This window comes from Oryctolagus cuniculus, chromosome 14 (genome assembly GCF_964237555.1).
Source record: "Oryctolagus cuniculus chromosome 14, mOryCun1.1, whole genome shotgun sequence".
In the NCBI taxonomy this organism is placed as follows: Eukaryota; Metazoa; Chordata; class Mammalia; order Lagomorpha; family Leporidae; genus Oryctolagus; species Oryctolagus cuniculus.
In genome coordinates, this window is record NC_091445.1 from 87,466,198 (window position 1) to 87,487,891 (window position 21,694).

General features: G+C 50.1%; 1 protein-coding gene across 6 annotated transcripts in view; it reads left to right on the forward strand.

Annotated features, from left to right (window-relative positions):
• The first annotated feature begins 8,754 nt into the window (after window positions 1-8,754).
• Window positions 8,755-21,694, forward strand: part of MAST4 (microtubule associated serine/threonine kinase family member 4) — a 623,219-nt gene continuing 610,279 nt past the window's right edge. For all 6 annotated transcript variants that reach the window (XM_051853667.2, XM_051853671.2, XM_051853668.2 and 3 more), the window contains exon 1: window positions 8,755-9,368. In XM_051853667.2, coding sequence (XP_051709627.2) covers window positions 9,015-9,368 — 354 coding nt within the window. In that variant the 5' untranslated portion in view covers window positions 8,755-9,014. The remainder of the gene's footprint in view (window positions 9,369-21,694) is intronic.

Here is a 21,694-nt window from a genome sequence, read left to right on the forward strand (position 1 = left end):
ACCTGCTGGACTGCACGCACGCGTCTTACTCCCATCTGGACTGGGTGGCCTGTGGCTTCGGACCAGCACCCCTGTGCTGCTTTGGTTTCTTGGTGGCAAGTGATAGCTATGGCTGGCAGAGCTAACTCAGAGGAATGTTTTGGTTTTTCTCATTAACACAGAATCAAAGGAAAAGCTGGAGAAAGAAGCCTGGAGAAGTACTAGAAACTCAGCAGCTCTGGGTCTTGTACACAGAAGGTGACTACTGTGCTCGTGTTAGGGGACTTCAAAAAACTCAGGGAAAAGTGGACTGGAAAGTTTGGTGCCCCCCAAAAAAAGACATTGAAAATGTTGAAATCCATGTAATTTTCCCATAATATACATTTTCCATGAAATTTTTAAAAAATTATTTATTTATTTATTTATTTGATAGCCAAAATGACAGAGGGAGAAAGAGAGAGAGAGAGAGATTGAGAGATTTTCCATCCTCTAGTTCACTCCCCAAATGGCTGCAACGGCCCAAGGCTGGGCCAGGCTGAAGTCAGGAACCTGGAACTCCATCCTGGTTTCCCTTGTGGGCATCAGGGGCCTAAGCACTTGGGCCATCTTTTGTTGCTTTCCTAGGTACATTAGCAGGGAGATTTTTCCATGAGCTTTTGAAGACCCCCTGTATACCTCAAATTTTTTTGCACTACAATAAGCTTAGCTTTTATTTCCATTTTCCATGAACTCAGGAAGTACCCTCATGTTGCTCTTCTCAAGACTCAAAGTCAAAGGATAGCCCAGTGCTGAACTGGCAGGGTCAAGACTTCCCAAAAGAAAAATATTCCTTCAAAGTCAGTTGGAGTGTTCTTACCAAACGAAGGTGGAATAGACAGAGGGCAGCCAGGTTCCCAATGCTCTCCCGTGGTCTTTGCATACTCAGTGCTGTTCCCAAGGCACTCACTGCAGACTTTATCCTGGGTGGACATTGGGTAGTCACATTGCTGTTGCTACTTACACTGATGTTCAGGCCCCAAGCTAGGCCCATTGATGAGGGCAAGACAGGAAAATGTTATTTTCCAGTGCTGTGGTGCAGTGGGTTAAGCCTCTGCCTGTAGTGTCGGCATCCTCTATGGGCTCTGGTTTGGGTCCTGGCTCCTCTGCTTCCAATCCAGCTCTGTGCTAATGGCCTGGGAAAAGCAGCAGATGACCCAAGTCCTTGTGCTGCTGTCACCCACATGGGAGACCTAGAAGAAGCTCCTGGCTCCTGGCTTTGGTCTAGCCCAGCCCCAGCCCTTGTGGCCATCTGGGAAGTGAACAAGCAGATGGAAGATCTCTCTCTCTCTCTCTCTCTCTCTCTCTCTCTCTCTCCTTCTCTTTCTGTAATGCTACCTTTCAAATAAATAAATACATCTTACAGAAAGAGAAAACATTATTTTCCTGGGGTAAGGAGAACAGAGGGAGGGAGGAGTGAGGCCATGAAGGAAGGAGTAGAAGTTCTCAACCTTGGCTATCACTGGAATCACTGGCACATTTGCTTTTAAATCATTTTAAACTGATTTTAGACATACAGAAAGTTGTAAGAAAATAGAGTTTCTTACTTCCTCAGCCTGCTTCCTCTAGTGATAACATAATTATAGCTGCACTGTAATTAATGATCAAAACAGGCAATGGACATCGGTACAATACGATTTTTAAAAACTTCAATTTAATGGACAGAGATGGGGTAGGTGAGGAGAGAGGGAGAAAGGAAGAGAGATATCCTATTTGTTGGTTCAATACCCAAATGTACCAAGGCTGGAGCTAAGCCAGGCAAAAGCCAGGAGCCATGAACTCCTGTGTGGGTGCTTGAACCTACTGCCCTCCAGGGTGCACATTAGCAGGAAGCTGGAATCAGGAGCAGAACTGGGATTGGAACCAGGTATTCTGATATGGGATGCGGGTGTCCTAAATGGTGTGTTAACCGTTACTCCAAATGGCTGCCCCTGGTAAAATATTATCAACTAAACTACAAAGTTGATTCAAATTTCACCAATTTTTCCATCCGTTTCCTTTTCGTATTCCAGGATCCTATCGGGGTCCCCTGCTCTCTGCCATTGTCACTTCTTAGTTTCCTGACGCTTTCCTGACATGATGTGGGTGTATCACATTTTCTTCTGGTTGGAGTGAGCTGTGCATTTTTCACAAAAACTATGACGTACACCACAGCATGGGTTCATGACGTTAGTTCTTTGGCTGTTGATGTTAAGTTGGTTGTCGGCCAGGTTGCCCACCCCAAGGTACTATCTTATATTTTTTGTTGGTAAGTATCATGGAGAAGTGCTCTGAGGCTATTCGAACCTTGTTCCCCTCACGGGCTGGCATTGTGGCCTGTGTGAGCGCTGTGGCTGCTCTACTTCCGATCCAGCTCCCTGCCAACACGCCTTGGGAAACACAGAGGATCGGATCAAGCACTTAGGCTCCTGCCACCCACGTGAGCGACCGGAATAGAGTCCGGGCTCCTGGCTTCAGCCTGGTCCAGCCCTCACTGTTGCGGCCATTTAGGGGAGTGGCAGGAACTCCCACATGGGTGGCAGGAAGTTAAATACTTGAGTTGTCACCAGCTGTTTCCCAGGGTACACATTGGCAGGAAGCTGAAATCAGGAGCAGAGCTAGGACCTGAACCCCGACACTCTGACGGCGGCTGTGGGTACCCCAAGCAGGGTCTCAGCTGCTGCACCAAGTAACCACCCTATCCTATGACACAAAACTCGGCATTACCATTGCTTGTTCTCTTGCTCAGATTGCTCCGGTGTTGGCTACTGCGAGCTTCTTCGCCTGGCGCCTGCATTCTGCTGCGGCCACATCTTCCTTGGAGCATTTTCTTAATTTGTGGCACTCTGAGTTGCTCCAGGCGCGTTGTAGTATTCTTGTTTCAGTTCTAAAATCAATCGTTGCCCACCGAGGGAACTTGTTAGATACTGACGTCCGTACCCCATCTCAGATCAATCAAATTAGAAGGCCTTAGGGTGGGACCCAGGTGCCAGGGTTTTCTAACGATCTACAAAAGATTCCAGTGCACAGCTGAGTTTGGGAACCTGTGGGTTGGGGGCAGCGTTTCTGATTTTCCGGTGCCCATGAAGCCTCAGAGAATTTTGTTAAGATTCTGATTGAGTAGGCTGTGGGACAGGGCCCAAGATGTAAGCTCCTGCATTGGCTTATTGACAGGTCATGATGTGCAGGGAAAGGGCTGAGAAGGTAGAATTTACAAAAAGCCTTAAAAGTTACCCCTAGCGGTTGCAAAGTAGCTCATGGCTGGGGATGGAGTCACTAACTTCTAGGCTACTACTAAGCATCATTTTCCTTTCTAACCAGCTGAGGTTCAGGGTGCAGGAGCTACTGCCATGCAGTGTAGACAGTCAGGGAGATTGATCCAGGAATTGCAAATGAGCATCTCTTGTCTCTGAAAGTGCACCTCTATAAGGAACAAAACGAGTAAATGTGTTTGCTTGTCTTCTGTTTCCTCGACAGGCAGAGCACTGAACACATCTCTCTGAGAAATGAAGAGTGATAATAAAGGAGCATTTCATGCTGAGAGCACAAGAGAAACATCCCAGAGGTGAATATTCACTTGGGAAAGACACAGCCGAAGACCAGAGTCTTCTGTGGGAAATAGGTCACCATTTTGGATTTTGTGTAAACGGAATCCTCATGGGAGCAGCATTCTCAGTTCTTTTTGGGCATTACTCAGTTTTCCCAGCTGTTTTGAGCATATGCCTATTCCTGTCCAGCTGCTAAGCTGTCTTCGTCTCCGCAAGGTGGTCGGTCTCCAGGAGAGCCAGAACAGAGACTGCAGCGGGTCCAGTTCATTCTACCCACTTTCTCCAGAGCTCTGCATATTCACCATCAAATACCACTTTGATCTCCAAATTAGGGTCCCCTTCAGGAACCCAAAAGCTGTAGAATAGAAGACATTCACATGGAGTGGTCCTTACCGAGCCCAGATTTCTAGTCCTTTGGATGGGGCCAGGAAACCAGCAGCAGCCCTGGTGATCTTTGCAAGTGCTCCACATACAACACATAGAGAAATCTAGTTCTAAGGGATCAGGTTAGCAGCACACTCCTCTGGTCCATCAGTCTAGTTCTAACCTGCTAACCTAGGGTCATCTCCCATCCTTCTCAATGGCTAGGTCAGAGAATGCAAAAGCTGCAATTCACAGGTTGAACCTCCCCGCACCCTGTCCTTTTTGCCTATCTTTGATTCTTCTACTTGTGTTCTGGACACTTGCACAACACCTCTGCTTCCTTCAGAGCCTCAGACACAAACAGAAGCATGAGTGGCTGCGAGGGCTTTTCCTCCTGGCAAGAGGTCAGAAACTGGCATGGCCTGTATTAGGCTACATTGGCAGGTGCAAACTAGAAAACTCTCTCTAGGTGCCCCCCTGCCAACCGCCTTTTGATGGATGCTTACTCTGTCTTGAAGCTGCACGCCATTCATCATGGGGCACTGGGTAAATCCATCATTATTAGTGATAATAATAACCTACCAAAGGTAGATAACAGCATTATCTTAATAATCCAAGTAAACTGATATTTAGGATTTTTTTTTTAGTACACTAGTCCAGAACAAATTTACTTGCAATTGTGCAAAAATGTTCATTCAGAGTTGATACTGTTCTAATTTCATGTGTGCAAGAAAAAAAGGACACTTGATTTCCATTTCATGAAATCCAAACCCTGATGCATGGGAGAAAGGTCATGACACTGTGGGTGGACTAAGGGCGTGCTGATGACCTTTGTGGGAATATTGTCCAGCTGACACAGAATGTGACACTCACCTGACCTCGCCCACACAGCAGAGACTGCTAGAGAGACAGAGACTCGCAGAGGTGACATCTCCCTTCACCTAGGAGAAGACAGAAGCCTGTGGCAGTATGCTGCCACAAAACACAACGGACACTCCACGGGGTGCCAACCGGTGCTTGACCCTGAACAAAATATGGGAGCGTGTTTGCCAGAACAAATGCTCACCTCCCAGTGGGCTCACTCCGTCCCTTCTCGCCTGAAGCCTAGTCTGGTTCTGTCTACCCCATTGGCTTGCCAGGAGTTATGACTATGTCATTTCTATCTTTCCAGGCCCTGCCTATGGTGACACTGCAGAAAAAAATGCCTTGTTTTCACATCCTACAGGGTGTCCAAGTCTCTAACATTAGGGGCTTTTAAAAAGACACTTCAAAAATTTAATAGAAAATAGCATGAAAAGATAAGTCTATTTTGGTACAAAAATATTTTGAAATTCATGCATAGTTTTTTCATAGCATGCATTTCCCACACACTGTTTTGAAGACCCCTCAGATGAGACATGCTCTTGGAGGAGGCACTGTTCTGGTCACCAAGGAAGATGTTTATGATTTAAGTGACAAGATAGGAAAACTGAACTTCAGGATTTAGATATTTTGGTCTGATGGTTTGTCCATACCCCAGGATTTGTCCAAGGGTCAAAGGGGGATGGTTTTGGGGAAACTATCCTCACCCTCTGATCATCTTCTACTGATAGAGTCATCCTTGGAACTTGCTTATTTCTGGTCTGAAAACTCTTAGCCTGAACCTCCACAGGTGGGTGTGGAGGTGATCAAGTTTCAAAGTAGAGTGCAGAATCCATTTAGCAGACCACAATTAGCACCGTTATTTCAATAAAGTAGAATAAAAATTTTAGACTCCATGGCTTACAGGAAAAGAATTATTTCATGAAAATTCATTTATTCATATGTATGTACAGTTATGAGTGCAATGAGAAATCTACTTCTTATTTGGGGCTAAGGTTTAGAAAGCTCATGTAGTACTCATCTAGTACTTGACTTTGATCTGTAGGAGCTAAGAGGATACATGCTGGGTCACTCAAGCTTGAATTCTGGTCCTTTTATTTGCTAGCTGTGTGTCTTTGGGTAAATGACTTAACTTTTCTGTGCAATGGTTTTCACACATTTCAGAAGTGTGGCATGAGAATAAGAATAGTAGCTATGCCACTGAGTGGATAAGAGGATTTAGGAAGATTTGTAAAGTGCTTGCCACCTTTGTTGTCACATAGTACATGTCACACTAGATGTTTGTGGAAGAAACATTTGTTCCCTGGAGTGGGCGTTGAGCCTAGTGGTTAAAGGGGACTCGTCCCACACTGGAGCATCCGTGACTCCTGGCACCAGCTCCTGACTCCAGGTTCCTGCCGCGGTGGTTCCTGGGAGGCAGTGATGATGGCTCAAGGAAGTGGATTCCTGCCACCCATGTGGGCGACCTGGACTGAATTCCCAGATCTCAGCTTCTGCCTGGCTGATGGGAGGTTTTCTCTCCCCGTCCCTCAAAAAAAAAATTTTTTTTTAAAAAAAGCACATCTGTTCCCCAAGTGTATTTTTTTTTTTTTTTACACATTGAATCAACACAACGAAGTCCCTTCCCTATGAATATTTATTACCTTGTGTATACACGTGTGTTTGAAAAAGCTGTTCTGGGTGGCGTTATACTAGATTGAAGGGTGCCTTGGAACCAGACTACTGGGTTTAAGCCACAGCTCCACCACTCCTTGGCTTTGTAACTTTTGGCAAATTATTTGTAGATTCTGTTTCTTTTCTTTTCTTTCTTTCTTTCTTTCTTTCTTTCTTTCTTTCTTTCTTTCTTTCTTTCTTTCTTTCTTTCTTTCTTTAATGTATCTGTATATTTGAAGGGCAGAGTTATAGAAAAAGAGGGAGAGACAGAGAGAAAGAGGGAACTTCTATCCTCTGGTTCACTCCCCAAATGATCCCAATGGCAGGAGCTTGGGCCCACATCCAGGTCTCTTACATGGGTGGCAGGGGTCCAAGCCATTGGTTCATCTTCTGCTGCCTTCCCAGGCACAGCAGCAGGGAGCTGGACGGGAAGTGGAGCCGCAAGACTTGAACCAGCGCCCATGTGGGAAGTGGCCTTGCAGGCGGTGCCACTGCTCCACAATGCCAGCCCTGTGAGCCTCACTTCCTTACTAATCGGCTCTCTCTCTGAGGTTGCTGCCAGGATTACATGAGACCGTCGGTGGGAGCTGCATGGGGCTCAAGCAGTACTGTCAGCACTCTGACTGTGGGTGGGTAGTTCTGACCCATCTTTGTGCTGCCTCCTGAACTGCAGAACAGCGACCCCCGCCTCCCCCTTGTGCGACTGGCTTGAGTCTCATTTCAGGTCTCTGTGGTGGATCTACCACACAGGGGCTCAGATAAAGCCCAGTCTTCCGGATAGGAAAGCCATTGTGAGGTGCAGGCCTGGCTCCGCGCCGCCCCACTGGGCCCTGTTCAGCCTCAGCCTCACGCACTCCGACTGTCCTTTGGCCTCAGCAGGTCTCGGCTTCCCCTTAGATACCTCTGAGGCGCCACAATGCGAGCCCCAGCCGGGTCGGTGGGGCAGTGCAGCCGCCTGCGGCAACAGGGTCCCCTCCCTTTGCCTTCCTCTTTGGGGGGGGGGGTGGGGTCAGCGGAGGCGGAGCAGGAGGCAGCTGCTGGCTTTGTGTGACGCGTGTCGCCCACGAGGCCTAGGACAGCACGAAAAAGGCCCAGGGGGGCTGGAGGGGCGGTCTATGGAGTCCCTCAGTCCTTAAGCACAGGGGGCAAAACCGTTCTCACAGAGCATTCGGGAGCACCCCTGTGTGTCTGACTCTCAATCCTCTTCTCCCACAGCACACGGTCTCCTGGGGGCACCTCCCGGGGGCTTTTCAAGGTGAAGAACCCAGCAGGCCTCCGCAGGCTCCCTCTCTCCCTGGATCACAAGTTCCCCGACGGCAGGGGGCCGGCCTTTATCTCTGCACCCGCGGCAAGCCCCTGGCACCCGACTCGAACCCCCGTCTGCGGAACAGACACTGCCCAGGTCCCAGCCCCAGAACAGAACCAGAGCTGCAGGCAAGGGGATTCCCCGGTGCCTTCTCGAAAGTTCCTCTTCCTAGTGCCAGGGGCATCTTGCTGGCTTGCCACCCAGGGCGGGGAGACAGAAAACCGGGAATGCGCACTCTTTTCTTCCGCAAAGGTGAGGACCTCAGAACGCTTTCGAATGCAGCCTGGGCTGGGCTCCACGCGGGGCGGGGGTGGGCGGAATTTGTGAGTTTCCTGTCTTTCAAAATCTACAAGTCTTCGACTGAACTCGGTAGTTTACAAACAGAAGCAGCCGGCCACCACCGGTATTAAGGCCTCCACTTAGACTGGAGGGGACTGAGGCCTGAGGAGCGCACGCGGAGAACACGGGGCACGCGACCAGCCAACCTGGACCCGCTCACCGCACACAAAGTTTCCTCCCTTAGGCGCAGAACGTGGTGCGTGCGTGTGCGTGCGTGGCTGTGCGTGTCTCCTTTCCCCTGATAGGCACCCCCCCCCCCTTCGGCTCTGGTCAGTTCTCCCCGTTCCACTTTTTCGAGACAAGGTCCAGTTCTTGGCCAAGGTCTCTCCGCCCCCTCGCCGTCTCCCTCTGGCGTCCGAAGGGCGGCCCGTCCCGCCCCTGCCAAGTTCGGAGGCCCAGCCCCCGGCCCCGATTCCGTGCACCACGCCGCCTCTCCAGGGACCCGCGCCTCGTCCCGGTGTTGCGCGCCCCGCGCTCCTGCGGGACCCGGCGGCCGCGCCCCAGCCCCGCCTCCCCTACCTGGCGCCCGCGCGACCGGGCAGCGCCGCAGCCTCCGCCCATCGGCGCGCCTGCCTTGCCATTGGCTCCCCGGGCTGCCCGTCTCCTCCGCTCCGTCCCGGAGGCAGGTTTTGCTGGAGAAGCCGCAGTCCCGGCAGCTCGGGCGCAGCGCGGGAGCACCGTGGATCGCCGATCGCCGGGCGGAGCGGGCATGTCCCCGCGCGCGGGAGCCCCCGTCGGCCCCCGGGCCAGGGCGGCTTCTAACTTGGGGGCGGGCTCCCGGGGCCCCGCCACGGCCATGTAGTCGCCGGCGGGGCTCCCCGCAGCTCGGGAGCGGCAGCGCGAGCGAGCCGGAGCTGCACAGCCGGGCAGCCTGCAGCTTCCCCTGGAGGCGCCGAGTGCGCCCCGCGCCCCAGCCGCCCCGCGGGCAGCACTTTGGGCGCTAGAGGGAGATGGGAGAGAAAGTTTCGGAGGCGCCGGAGCCGGTGCCCAGCGGCTGCAGCGGCCACAGAGTCCGGAGTCCCGCGCCGGCGGCGGCCGCCGAGTCCTCGCCCGGCGCTTCCTCCGCCGAGTCGTCGTCGGGCTCAGAAACTCTGTCGGAGGAAGGAGAGCCGGGTGGCTTCTCCCGCAAGCCGCCGCCGCCACCGCCGCCGGGCGGCGCCCTGGGCAGCCGGCCGCCCGCCCCGTGGGCTCCCGCGCGCGCCATGCTGGAGCGCGGAGTCCCTGCACGGCCGCCGGTCCCCGGAGGAGCCGCGCCGCCCGCGCCCCGGGGCGGCAGCGCATCCCAAGAGGAGCAGGACGAGGAGGTGGGCCCCGCCTTACTCCACTGCGCCCCGGGTCCGGGCGTGGGGCAGGGGCGCACCGGCGCTTGGAGAGGGGGAGGGACCCCAGGCGTGGTGCCGGGATCCCGGCAGTGACAGGTCGCAGGCTCCTGCGGGTCATTGACTCGGGTTACGGGGCCGGTATCTCCGTGAGCTTGTGTGCGTACGTGTGCTGTCTGCGGGCGTGCGTTTAAAATGTCAGAGCGGCCAAGTCCCTGATGGTGGTCTGTGCTCTGGCGGGCGTGCAGGGCGCGATCTGGCGAGGTCTGCCTCTCCAAAGTGGGTGTTGCTCACTCCCGACGCTCGTGGGCCAGGGACACGCGTGGTTAGGGGGAAAGCCGGTGCGTGGCCGCCGCGTGGCACAACGGGGTTTCGGTGGCGCGGGCCCCTGGGACGCAGCCCGCAGCTGGGTCCTCACAGCATGCGTGCCCCAGTAGCCAGGACTCGCTGCACTAGGCAAGCGGCGTGCACGGGGCTCCTTCCGACTTGTTTCCAGGACGCCCCGCCTGGTTCGGGGGGACTGCATCTCTATCCTAGTTTCCTGGGAGGATATTTGTCCAGAACGTGCGGGGGTCTTCCTCACGCACTGAGCCTATGGCTCTGGGGTTCTCCTGGCTGCTGCCAATGGCTTTTTCTGCTCTTAGAGGATAGTTAAGGAAACCGCAGGTCCTTCAATGTCTATAAGATTGTTGGCGCTGGTGTTGCTTGTGTGGAAATCCTCTTGATCAGGCAGGGCCATACATAAAACATCACCCTAACCCAGCCTTTTTGTGAAATGAATTCCGCAGCGCCAGAGTAGAATTCTTCTCATCCGGATGGGGTTAGCTGTAATAAGTAGCTGCCTTTACCCCTAGGGGAAGCAAACTGAGGCTGTGCCCTGGCAGTAGCCCCTTGGGTCCCCAAGATGTGAAGCAAGGACTGGATCTGGGACAAGGCCGGGGGAGGCGCTCCCTAGCCTGGCAGAGATGGACTGAGGCTGAGCTGGGATTTCTCATTACCCATGACCCCGCCCTCCCGTCACATTGCTCCGGGACAGGTGGCTGGTGACCCGCTTTCTTGAACTGTCCCTGCTTTCGAGTTGTGAGACCTTGGGTGTGTTGTTTCACTCTTCTGAGGTTCAGTTCTGTAAAACAAGAACTTCAAGGTAAAGCTAATTTTCACAGGAGTATTTGTGTTCATTGTCAGAAATCTTGGATGGATCCAAAGTTCCAGGCTGATGGCAGGGGCAGGAGGCCAGGAGTTCAGTGAGTGCCACACCCTCCTGCTGCTACACCCGGTACTGAGTGTGCCTTGCTGGTTACATCTGCCTTTATAGACACCAGGCATGTGTCAGGTGTTCACCTCGTCCCTTCTGCTTCAACTCTCAGAGATGAGCTTATTGTCCCTGGGAAGCTGGGGGTGTACCTTAGCCTAATGGTTTTCTCTCCAGACCCTAATTTAGTGTTGCTGCTGGTTGCCTAGTGTTTTCTGATTATCTAGGAGGGTGTTCCTCCACAAACGGTGGTCTTGCAGATGTAGGGGATGTCTCACTTTTCATCGCAATTCTGTAGCTCATTTGTTGCCTGGCCTCGGGGTGACACTGTTTTACTTTCTCCAAAGTGGATATAATGATAGCTTATTTCATAGGCTATACAGCGAGGATTGGCTGATTGAAACACATTTTGGAAAGTGGAATGACTAAATAACATTGGTCACTGCTTGTGAAATCCCAGAATTGGATGTAAACTGATAGTGTATTGCAATTTATTGTGTAACTTAACCTGTGGCAGTGGATGCTGGAAATTGTCCAGGAGTGAAATCTCGATTTGCTCTGAGAATTTTGGAGTGAAACTAAAACCTTGTAGGCTTGTCTCCCTTTGGGAGCAGAGAAGTGAAAGCCTTGTGAGAGGGGCTGGAGTCCAGGACACATTTTCTGGTTCTTAACACTGGTGCTGGTGAGTCTTAACCTTACATGGGATTGGGAACCTTTCTGAGAATCTTATGAAAGCTCTCTTAGTTCTCTCAGAAAGCACACCCAACTATAAATATGCTCTCAGAGAGTTAGGGAATGCCAGGTGGAAAACAACCTGGTGGAAACACCTGGGTTTATTTCTAGTTCTGCCAACTTGAGTAGATGTGGGATCAAGGACCAATCAACTGTTATAAGCCTCAGTTTTCTCATCTCTTAAATGGGAATGACAGCAGTAGAGTTGTTACACATTTTATGTGTGCCATCTGATTTAATCCAGGCACAATATAGCATTGAGTGCCAAGTGAATATTAATTCTATCAATAGTGAATCAGTAATAATTATTATACATACTTTTATGTTCATTTGAGGTAAAACTTTCTGAGATGGAAATGTGAGATCGGGCTGTCCTATTGCTTTGTTGATGCATAATAATTTTTATGTAGCATTTAGAGGACCTGAGGTGTGTCTGTTGTTTATGAGGGTACTTCAAAAAGTTCATGGAAAGTTTATTATGAAATGATGTGTGGGTTTCTAACTCTTCCGTGCTAAAGTAAACCTATCTTTTCATTCCATTTTCCAAAAGCTCCATTTTTAAAGTACCTGCATATTGCCATTTTCCTAGTGTAAGCTGGGAAACAGCTTTTATTGGCCTCAGGTTGTGGGGCTAGTTATAACTTAGTGGGGCCCAAGTGTAAAGCATTAAAAGATTTAAGTGCCACTCATAAAATGGAGAGAGGTTCAGTTAGATTTTAACATTGCTATATCTAGCTTGGGAGACTCATTATTTTCTAAGTTATTTATTTAACGGTAACCTGTTGCATCAATTTTTGAAAATGCAGCAAAATTCAAGTTTCTAGTATATGGTAGCTGTGCTGTTTTTTTGACAGCCTTGGTGAGGCAGCTTCGACTGTTTCTGGTCATGTGAGCAGTGTTTGATTCATTTAATATTTTACTGTCAATATTTGCATAAGCTTACAAAGTCTCTTATAAGTAAGTTAGCTTTTGGTATCTTAAAAATAATGCTTTCTTGGCACTAATGGTCATTTTTATGTACTTAATATTTCCAACCGCATATGACTTCTCCTTCCCTATGCCTGTGGCTTTGAGGTCTTTGTGGAGAGGGGTTACACTCTGCAGTTCTGGTAGTTAATATCATCTAGACTGGAGAGCTGTTCCCCAAAGACCTTTACCTCCTATGGCACAATGCTGGCCCCTAAAAATTTTTGTTTTAAAGATTTTTTATAAGTTAATTTGAAAGGCAGGTTTACAGAGAGAGAGGAAGAGAGAGAAACAGATCTTCTATCTACTGCTTCACTCACAAAATTGCAGCAATGGCTGGGCCTGGGCTTGGCCAGAGCCAGGAGCCTTGAACTACATCCTGGTCTCCCACATGGGTGGCAGGGGGCCCAAGCACTTGGGCCATCTTTTGCTGCTTTCCCAGGCACAGTAACAGGGAGCTGGATTGGAAGCGGCATAGCTGGTACTAGAATTGGTGCCTATATGGGATGCTGGTGTCACAGGTGGGGGCTTACTCACCCCACAGTGCCACAGTGCTGGCTGCCCCAGCCTCCCAGCATTCCTGAGATTGACCCTTTGGCATTCTGCCTCCATTAATTGGATCAAACACAGGCACCCTGTGATGACTCTAACGTGGTCCTGGTGTGCTGTTTGGTAATGGTTGGTTGGCAAACTCATCGAGGGCAGGAATCCTCACTATGTATGCATAGCACAGTGCCTCCCATGTATTACCAGGGGCTCAGCAAACACATGTTGAATGGCTGGGGAGAAATGATATCTATAGGGGCCGGCGCTATGGCATGGCTGGCAAAGCTGCTGCCTGCAGTGCTGGCATCCCATATGGGTGCCGGTTCATGTCCCAGCTGCTCCACTTCCAATCCAGCTCTCTGCTATGGCCTGGGAAAGCAGCAGAGGATGGCCCATGTCCTTGGGCCCCTGCACCCACGTGGGAGACCTGGAGGAGGCTCCTGGCTTCGGATTGGCTCAGCTCTGGCCATTGCAGCCAATTAGGGAGTGAACCAGCAGATGGAAGACCTCTCTCTCTCTCTCTCTGCCTCTTCTTCTCTCTCTGTGTAACTCAGACTTTCAAATAAATAAATAAATCTTAAAACAAAAAAATAAGAAATGATATCTGCAAATACTCACACATTTGATCAAAGGGTGACTAGGTGCCTGTTCATTTGCTTTGTTGTGAGTTATGATGTTCAAACTTTGAGAAGAAACTGGTTCACAATGAAAACTGTTATAAGCAGTTTTTTTTCCAGGCAAATTATGAACAAAGCCAAATCATTGAAAATCCACTCAGAATGCTTTGGCAAGGCCTCGTTTGTTAATTTATTAACTGTGCTGTTTCACCTTTGAGACTTTCAGGAGTAGAATGGCAGAAAAGGGCTCGGTAAGTTAAAAGGATTTCCAATTTACTATACACAACTACGCTATACTCTGCTACACTAAGGGACTTAGCAGCCTCAGTTGGGAAGCAGTTTCCATTGTTAATAATAGGCACAATGATGGCATGGCTTTAAACTGTTCTATTAAATGGGCTATGAGTCTGAAGACCACTTCCCCTTTTTTCTTGGTTATTATATGAGAGGCAGAGAGAGAGACAGAGACCAAGCGAACTGTCCCATCGGCTTGTTCACTTTCCAAATGCCTGTAGTGGCTAGGGCTGTGCCAAGGAGCAAAGATCTCACTCCAGGTCTCCCACGTGGGTGGCAGGGCCCCGATTCCTGAGCCGTCTGCTGCTGCTGCCCAGGCTGTGTGTTGGCAGGAAGCTAGAATTGGGTGCTGGGGCTGGGACTCAAACTCTGATCCTCCAAGGACAGCCTGTGATGTCATTTTGTGTGTTGGGGGGTTCCCCAGGTGGTAGGTGGAGATGCAGTGCCTGAATTTCTAGTGTTCATTGCTTCAGAGAATAAACAGCAGAAAGCAGCCATGAACTGAGCAAAGGTTTCTGTTGAATTGATCTTTGATTAATCACAGCAGCTACATAATTTGAAAAGAATAGTGCATAAGTCTTAGCACATTTATTATTTAGTCTCCTTTGTTGGCTGGCTACTTCAGTGAGAGTCAGCCAGCCAGTGTGTATCGAGTCTGCGTCTGTGGGAGGCGTGGAGATGGTGTTGACCTCAGCAAGCTGCTTGTCCAGCAGGGAAGTCAAAGGTGGCAGGTGGAGAGGCTGGGGTGAAGCGTGTGTGACCACAGGTGTAACTGACTGGTTCTGGGGGCTGAGGGCTGCCTGGTCCAGGAAGTGCTGTTGGAGGAGAAGGATAGGGAAGGGGAGGGAGGACAGGGACTTGGAGTGATCCAGGTGGAGGAGGCCTGTGAGCAGGGGTGTGAGCATGGCGGGGCTGTGGCTCTGAGCGGAATCCAGGCTGTCTGGCGGGGAGGAGAGGAGCGCAGGGTGCTGGATGATGCTTGGCAGTGGAGGCACACTTGGCTCCTCCAGCGCTGTTTGGCCTTGATCTGAAGGGCACTGGGAGCCTCGGAAGGGTGGGAGCTGGGAAGCGATGGGGTCAGAAGGCCAGGCAGCAGGAGGCGCACCTGTTGGGAACCGCAGGTGAGGCCTGTGTAGGTGCTGCAGGGCGGGGATCGAGCAGGAGAGAAGGCATCTTGACAAATGGGGTGTGGGCGGGGGGTGGGCAGCGGGTGGGCTCCCTCCCGGCAGTGCAGGTTCTCTGGTAACCACGTTTGACACACCGGGGATCACCAAGTTGTTCATGGAAGATGTGCGTGATCTCTTGGTCCCAGTCTTCCTTTGTGTAGTGGTCTTGTCTAGCAGGAAAAGAATTTACATCTATCCAAGAGAACGTCCTAGTGTGAGTATTCGTGCTACTTCTTGCTGCAGTCTCATCTTATTCTTAGAATTTTCTCTCCATGGAGAAACATCATGGAGGTCAACACACAGCCCAGAGTGAGGAAAGGCCTTGCGAGGCACATTTCCCTGGGGAGGCAGGGGGCGGGGGCAGGGTCGGGGGGAACACAAGGACAGATGCTCTGAGATGTGGCAGGAAGTGTGGTGTTTGTGCTCTCACACACATGGCCAGCTTGGATTTTCCTGGCGAGGACTGAGTCAGCTTTTTACCCTACCACAGAAGCAAGCCAGGTTTTTTCTCATCACAGACTTGTGACCCCACTTACGTGGATGCGCCTGAGCACCCTAAGTTGCTCTGCCTTCTGCAAATTCAGTTTACTAGACGGAGGGCCGGGCAGGGCTTCAGGCAGAGGTGCCACCGCCGTGAACATCCAGCTGGGCCCGGTGAGGGAGCCCAGCAGAACCTCTGCGGGACCCGCTCTGAGGCCTTCGAGGGAGTGTCAGGTGTTTCCGTGTTGCCAGCGTTTCAGAGCCTGTGCCCACTCAGCGGGGCCAGTGCGAGAGTCCAGCTTTGTGTTTCGTTTGGTCCCTGGGAGGAGGCGCGTGGGAATCGCATGCAATGATAATAGACTGAAGAAAGACACCTGTGGAAGGTACCCCGCTGTGAGAAGGGTCCAGAACCAGGTGGCACGTAGCAGAGGAGGCTGAGCGGAGTGTGTGTACGTGCGTGTGAGCAAACGTGAGGAGGAATGGCGGTACTGCTCAGGCGAAGGCCAGCCCTTGACTTTGCTGATCAGGCTCTTGGGTCCTGGCCTGGGCAGGACCTGTGTTCCTTTCCCTTACCCACTGGGGGCCAGCTGCCCGTGTTTCCCTGCTCCCGGGGTCAGGGACTGTGGGGCCGGAGGGTGGGGACTTCTGGTCCTGGTTCAGCCTCCTCCAGGCTGAGTGGCTTTGGCTGCATAACTGTATTTCCTCATGTGAAAATAGGCATGCCAATTCTTATTGCAGAAGGTCGTTAGGAGAATTAACGAGATGTTTTATGTAGAACGCCTGGCCCAGAGCATGCACTCCCAAATGGTGTTTGGTATTTGTACTGAGTTTGGAAAAGCTAGGGTATGCAGAAGGTCAGTGCCATCACTTCCCAGGGATAAGCAGAGGCCTAGAAGTTCCTCCCCCATGAAATATGCTGGCAGCACATTTTACTGGTGGTCTTAGGCGGCCTTCCATTCATGAGTAAGTAGGTCTGTAGTGTAGTTGTGGCTTAATTTCATGGACAGAGCATCTCTTATGAGGTACTAACTACAAAACTTGGGCATATGGTTCATTAACCTTTCTGTTAAGACACCATCTCCCTGTGTGTGTAGAACCTGCTCCTAGTGATCAGGTATTAAATAACGTCCTAAAAAGCTCCAAGGAAGGAATTAATCAGATGGCTGTGTCCACCATGTGGGGAGGCCGTGGGGTGACCACGTGCTTCAATGCAGTGTCCTCTGTGATAACTCAGGGCAGAGGATAGAGGAGGCCAGGTGATTATCTGGAAATCAACTGTGGTTCCTGTAGGCATTGGGGTGGGGGTGGTGAGGCAGGTGGGACCACTTGAACTTCTCAGAAGGGGAGATCTGTGGAAATTCGAAGGAATTTTCAGAAATGCAAGGCTCACGTATGCCAAGTACTCAACCAAAAATTCTGCTTCCTCCCTTGGGGCCGTAATAAGCATTTCAGTTCTTAAGACAAAAGTGCTTTTTGAGAAAACTCCTATGCCTGTGCAGCAACCAGAAGTCACTCTCTGGAGTACCTGGCTCTGTCCTGTGCACTTGGCTCAGGCTGACGCTCACACAGCTTTGCATCTTTTCATTCAGACTCTGGTTTTCTTTGCTATGTCCTATGTTTTGCCTGTGATTTTGTATCTGGTCATGTTATTTGAGGTTAAAGCAGAACATAAAATACATGATGCTGCAGAAACCTGATTCTCCTACAACTTCTGTGTTCTTGTTTTTCTCTTTGCTCTGGCTTGGTGCTCTCTCCCCTGGTTCAGGATCCTGGAAGGACGGGGGACAGACGTTACCTGTGCTCCCAGGGCTGGGAGAGAGAACCATCCTCTCCAAGCTGAATGTGGTTCAGGACTGCAGCGGCAGATTATCCCGTCCGCTCAGTCATGTGTCGGCATAAAGGGAGCTTGTGGGATTTCGGCCTGCTCCGCGTGGCGCGAAGGCCATTCCTTGCTTATTTAATGATTTGAGTTCCTAGCTGGACACCTGTCTGTGAGATGCTTGTGAATGCTGTATGCTAGGCCCGCCCTGTTGGGCTAGCCCACCCACTCCCCTTGCACACACAGCCCAGATGCTGTCCATCATGGTGCTCACTTCCTGAACCTTTCAGCCCATGCTTGGTAATGACCTCGGGGGGTGGGGGTGGGGATTGGGGTGGGTCCATGGCAGGGAAGATGGAGACACTTGACAAATTAAGGCAGCTTTTCGTAACCAATTGCATAGGCTATCCCGCGGAAACTGAAAATGTAATTTAACTTTTTTTTTTTTTGACAGGCAGAGTGGACAGTGAGAGAGAGAGACAGAGAGAAAGGTCTTCCTTTGCCGTTGGTTCACCCTCCAATGGTCGCCGCGGCAGGCGCACTGCGCTGATCCGATGGCAGGAGCCAGGAGCCAGGTACTTATCCTGGTCTCCCATGGGGTGCAGGGCCCAAGTACCTGGGTCATCCTCCACTGTACTCCCTGGCCACAGCAGAGAGCTGGCCTGGAAGAGGGGCAACCGGGACAGAATCCGGTGCCCCAACCGGGACTAGAACCAGGTGTGCCAGCGCTGCAAGGTGGAGGATTAGCCTAGTGAGCCGGGGCGCTGGCCAATTTAACCTTCTTGACTTTAGCAGTGTTTTCTGTGGAGAGCAGGCTCACACGTAGCCCCAATTTAGTTTGGGTAGGTGAGTGCCAGTTAACAAACTCACATCAGATGTGGGTCTTTGGGCTTCTGCTTAGAACTTCCTTGGCTACTTTTTTAGTAACCTGAGCCGTTGACGTGCTTTAAGTGTGTAATGTCCTCCTAGCTGGTGAGTTTGTGCCTTTCTCTGTTCGGATCTCACACTTAACATTTATCTTAACATTCGTGGTCTTAAATTTGTCTTTTCAGACTTTTTTTTAATATACAGAAATAGAAGCACCTTTGCAGTTGCAGGAATGGCCCCAGTGCTGTCTCAGTGGTCGGGAACCAAAGTTAAACTGGGTAAGGATTGGAGGTTAAAATCCTGGGCAGCCATACACTCCCCCTGGGCCTGGCGCCCACCAAAAGCACATACTTAAAATTGTTTCTTTGGGCAGTCATTGCCAGCTAAACATTAAGGTCTCGAGATGGAATGCGGCTGTGATGAAATCCATTGAGCGTATAAAGGTGAAGTGATGAATTTCACAAATAGGCTGCTCAGGAGCCCAGTGCATCCATGATGGCAGGTCCCGGTGCCTCGCGCATGCCATGAACGCACACACTTTGCTTTCTCCCACACGAGCTTCCAGCTGCAGTGGCTTAACTGAAAGAAGCTGACCCACATCCCAGGCTTCTCGTTTTAAAAGAGCAGCTCAAAGGCAGCCAAGGCGTGGAGGGGAGAAGTGGAGGGGTCCGTCCCAGACACTTGGTTCCTGAGAAGGCACCTCTGAGCTGTTCTACGTGGGGGAGGAGAACTTCGGAAGTCTGCAATGAGTGGGCTGCAGACAGGGAGTGCCCGAGGAAGTGCCCTGGGGGCTGTCACCAGACAGAAAGAGAGAAGAGGAGAGTTACTTGTCAGGTGATGAGAGAGAGCCTTCTCTTTGCCCCACATTTTGATGCTTTGGATTCTTATCCACTACTCAAAATACTACTGTGGTTGACTTCATTTAGTGTCCTGTTGGGTTTCCTTGGAAGTTCCTGGCTGTTTGTTCTGCCGGCCTTGACCCTGTAACCCCAGTGAGCTGCCCTGGCTCATTGTTGCTGGGAGGGGCATAGTGAGGATTGGGCCCCGTCTACCCCCCCCCCCCCCCCACCGCCCCGCACCCCCCTCCCCATTCCCCTACCCCACCCTGCAGACCCTCAGTTCTGGTTCCGAGGACTTGGAGAAAATGGAAATGGTGACTTTGAACTGTCTTGATTGCCTTCATAAAAAAAAAAAAAGTCAGTATTGCTTTTGTTGTCAAGATTTCCACTTTGAAATGTAAAACATTTCCACCCTGTGGGTGACAGCTTAGCTCCCGCATGTGAGCAGCCTGAGGGTAAGAGTGTACAAATTACAGAATGAGAGTGCTTATAGTGGAGTAACTACAGGAGAGGTTGGGAGCCTGCTGAAATCCTACTGGTTTGTGTTCCTTTAAAATTACCTCTGAGTCATCACTTTGTGTCAGGCCGCCTGTCATTCTTTGTTGCTAATTTTTTGTTTCCTTTTTTCCTCCCTCCTGTCTGTAGATTGGTTGTTGGAATTTTAAAACGAACAGGAGGGGAAAAAAATCCTACAAACTGATGTAGAAGGCTCTAGAGATTGCCTCCTAGAAAGCTTGGCGTAGAGGGGGAGGGGAGCCTTTCTTGGTTACAGAATTTTATGATTCATTCATGATTAATTGGAAAGCTCTTTTTGTTCGCCCCATATGGCTTACCTTTTTTTCTATAATGTCACGGTGCATTTTCCTGCCTTATTATTCTGTGCTGAACAAGCTAATTTTTTTTTTAAACGATTGGGCCTCTTGTAGAGCTTTGGGGGCCCTCACAGTGGGCATCAATCATCTTTGAAAACTCTTGAAGATATGAGAGTATATGAGAAGAGGTAGAAAGTGAGTATAAAATTGTGTGTGCTGTTATCGAAAGTAGATACCTTGATTTCTTCTAACTTGGAAAGTTGAAGATAGCAAAATGGATTCTGTTTTCTGAAGGATTTATGGTCTTATTTTTGTTCCTGGGTTATGGTAGCTTTAGTGTATACTGTGACTGTATCCAGAGGGTGTAACAGTTTGCATGGCCCTGGCTTCTGTTATTCCATTTGTTTGCCATTCCTGTTTTGTCCACATGGTTCTTTGGGATACTGTTAACGGTTGACATATTTCTTCCCCAGGAGATCCTGAGCTCCTCCACAGTGTTCTATCCATCAGATCCCTGCAGAAGAGTGTGTGCTACATAGAGGAGAATGATAATAATACATTGCACAAAATTGCCGTAGAGGCCTAATGTATGTTAAGACAGCAGCCTCAATATCTTGTATGCATTTACTCAGTTTTTCTGGAAGTCTTTGTGAGCTTCAATGGATAACTTAATTAGCCTATAGTGTGGTGCTGTAGCTCAGACTCCTCCCCTCCAGCCCAAATGAATGATAAGGAGGAAGAGGATGGTGGGAAGGATTTGGGAAGAAGCAGGTGTGAGACCGGCTGGGAACACTGCATTCCTTGAGGTCCCAGCTTCTTCCCCCTCTCAGCATCTGAGACTGTAGCACAGAGCCTTGAGTGGGTGGCATACCATGAATGAGTGCTGAAAGAGCTGTCAATCATTGAACCACCTAGGGAACAGGTCCCTGTGAGTTTAGATTGAGTGTCCATCCATGAAACTTGTGTTGAGGTTAGTGCTAAGATTTAGAAGCTGTGATCCTGGGTGTTTAGGTCATCATTTAATGGGATGAGCATTTGTATAAATCAAAGAGGTTGACTCCAAACTTTTTTTTTTTTTTTCATTGTTTTTGGGAAATGAAGACCTCTGGTTCTTCATTAAAATCAGTAAGGAATTTTGGCCACATATTAGAGTTGTTTTAATTTCTGATGTGAGCAGCGATGCTTATTACATCTCGGGATGGTGGTGCTACGGTGGAAGGGGGCTGTGGGAGAGCTGGCAATTTGGCTGGGGACAGGTGTGGCGTAGGACAGAGTCTGATCTCCTGCTTTGCTGGGCAGCTTACTGGCCTCTGAGCCTCATTTGTGATGAAATCGGAGGTCCTGAGCTCCAGGACCAAGTTTCTATTTACCTCTTACTATAAAAAGATTTCTTTGAGATTTTCAAGTTCTTCATCAGTGTATCATTTGGTATGGAAATGTTTGACTTTTTTTTTTTTCCTGAAAGACTTGGTAATTACTTGTGTAGTCAGACTTGTGAATAGGCACCTTCACCACCACCCTACCGCCCAGCTTGGTTAAGGTATAATGGACAAATCAAAATGATGTATTTATTAATGTGTTCTGGTGTATGCATGCATTGTAAAAGGATCAAGCTTATTAACATAGACATCACCTTGCATGCTTGTTTCTTGGTAGGGAGAACATTTAAGACCGAGTTACACATGAAGAATCTTCAAAAAGTTCATGGAAAACTGACTTTTTAAAAAATAAAAATTTGAGAGGCAGAGAGAGGACAGAGAGCGACTCCCAGCTGCTGCTCACTCCCCCGAGGCGTACAACAGAGGGGGCTGAAGCAGGGGAACGCAGTCCGGGCCTTCTGTGTGGGTGGCAGGAGCCCAACCATTTGAGCCCTCAGGGCTGCCTCTGCATTAGCAGGAAGCTGGAGTTAGGAGCCAGAGGT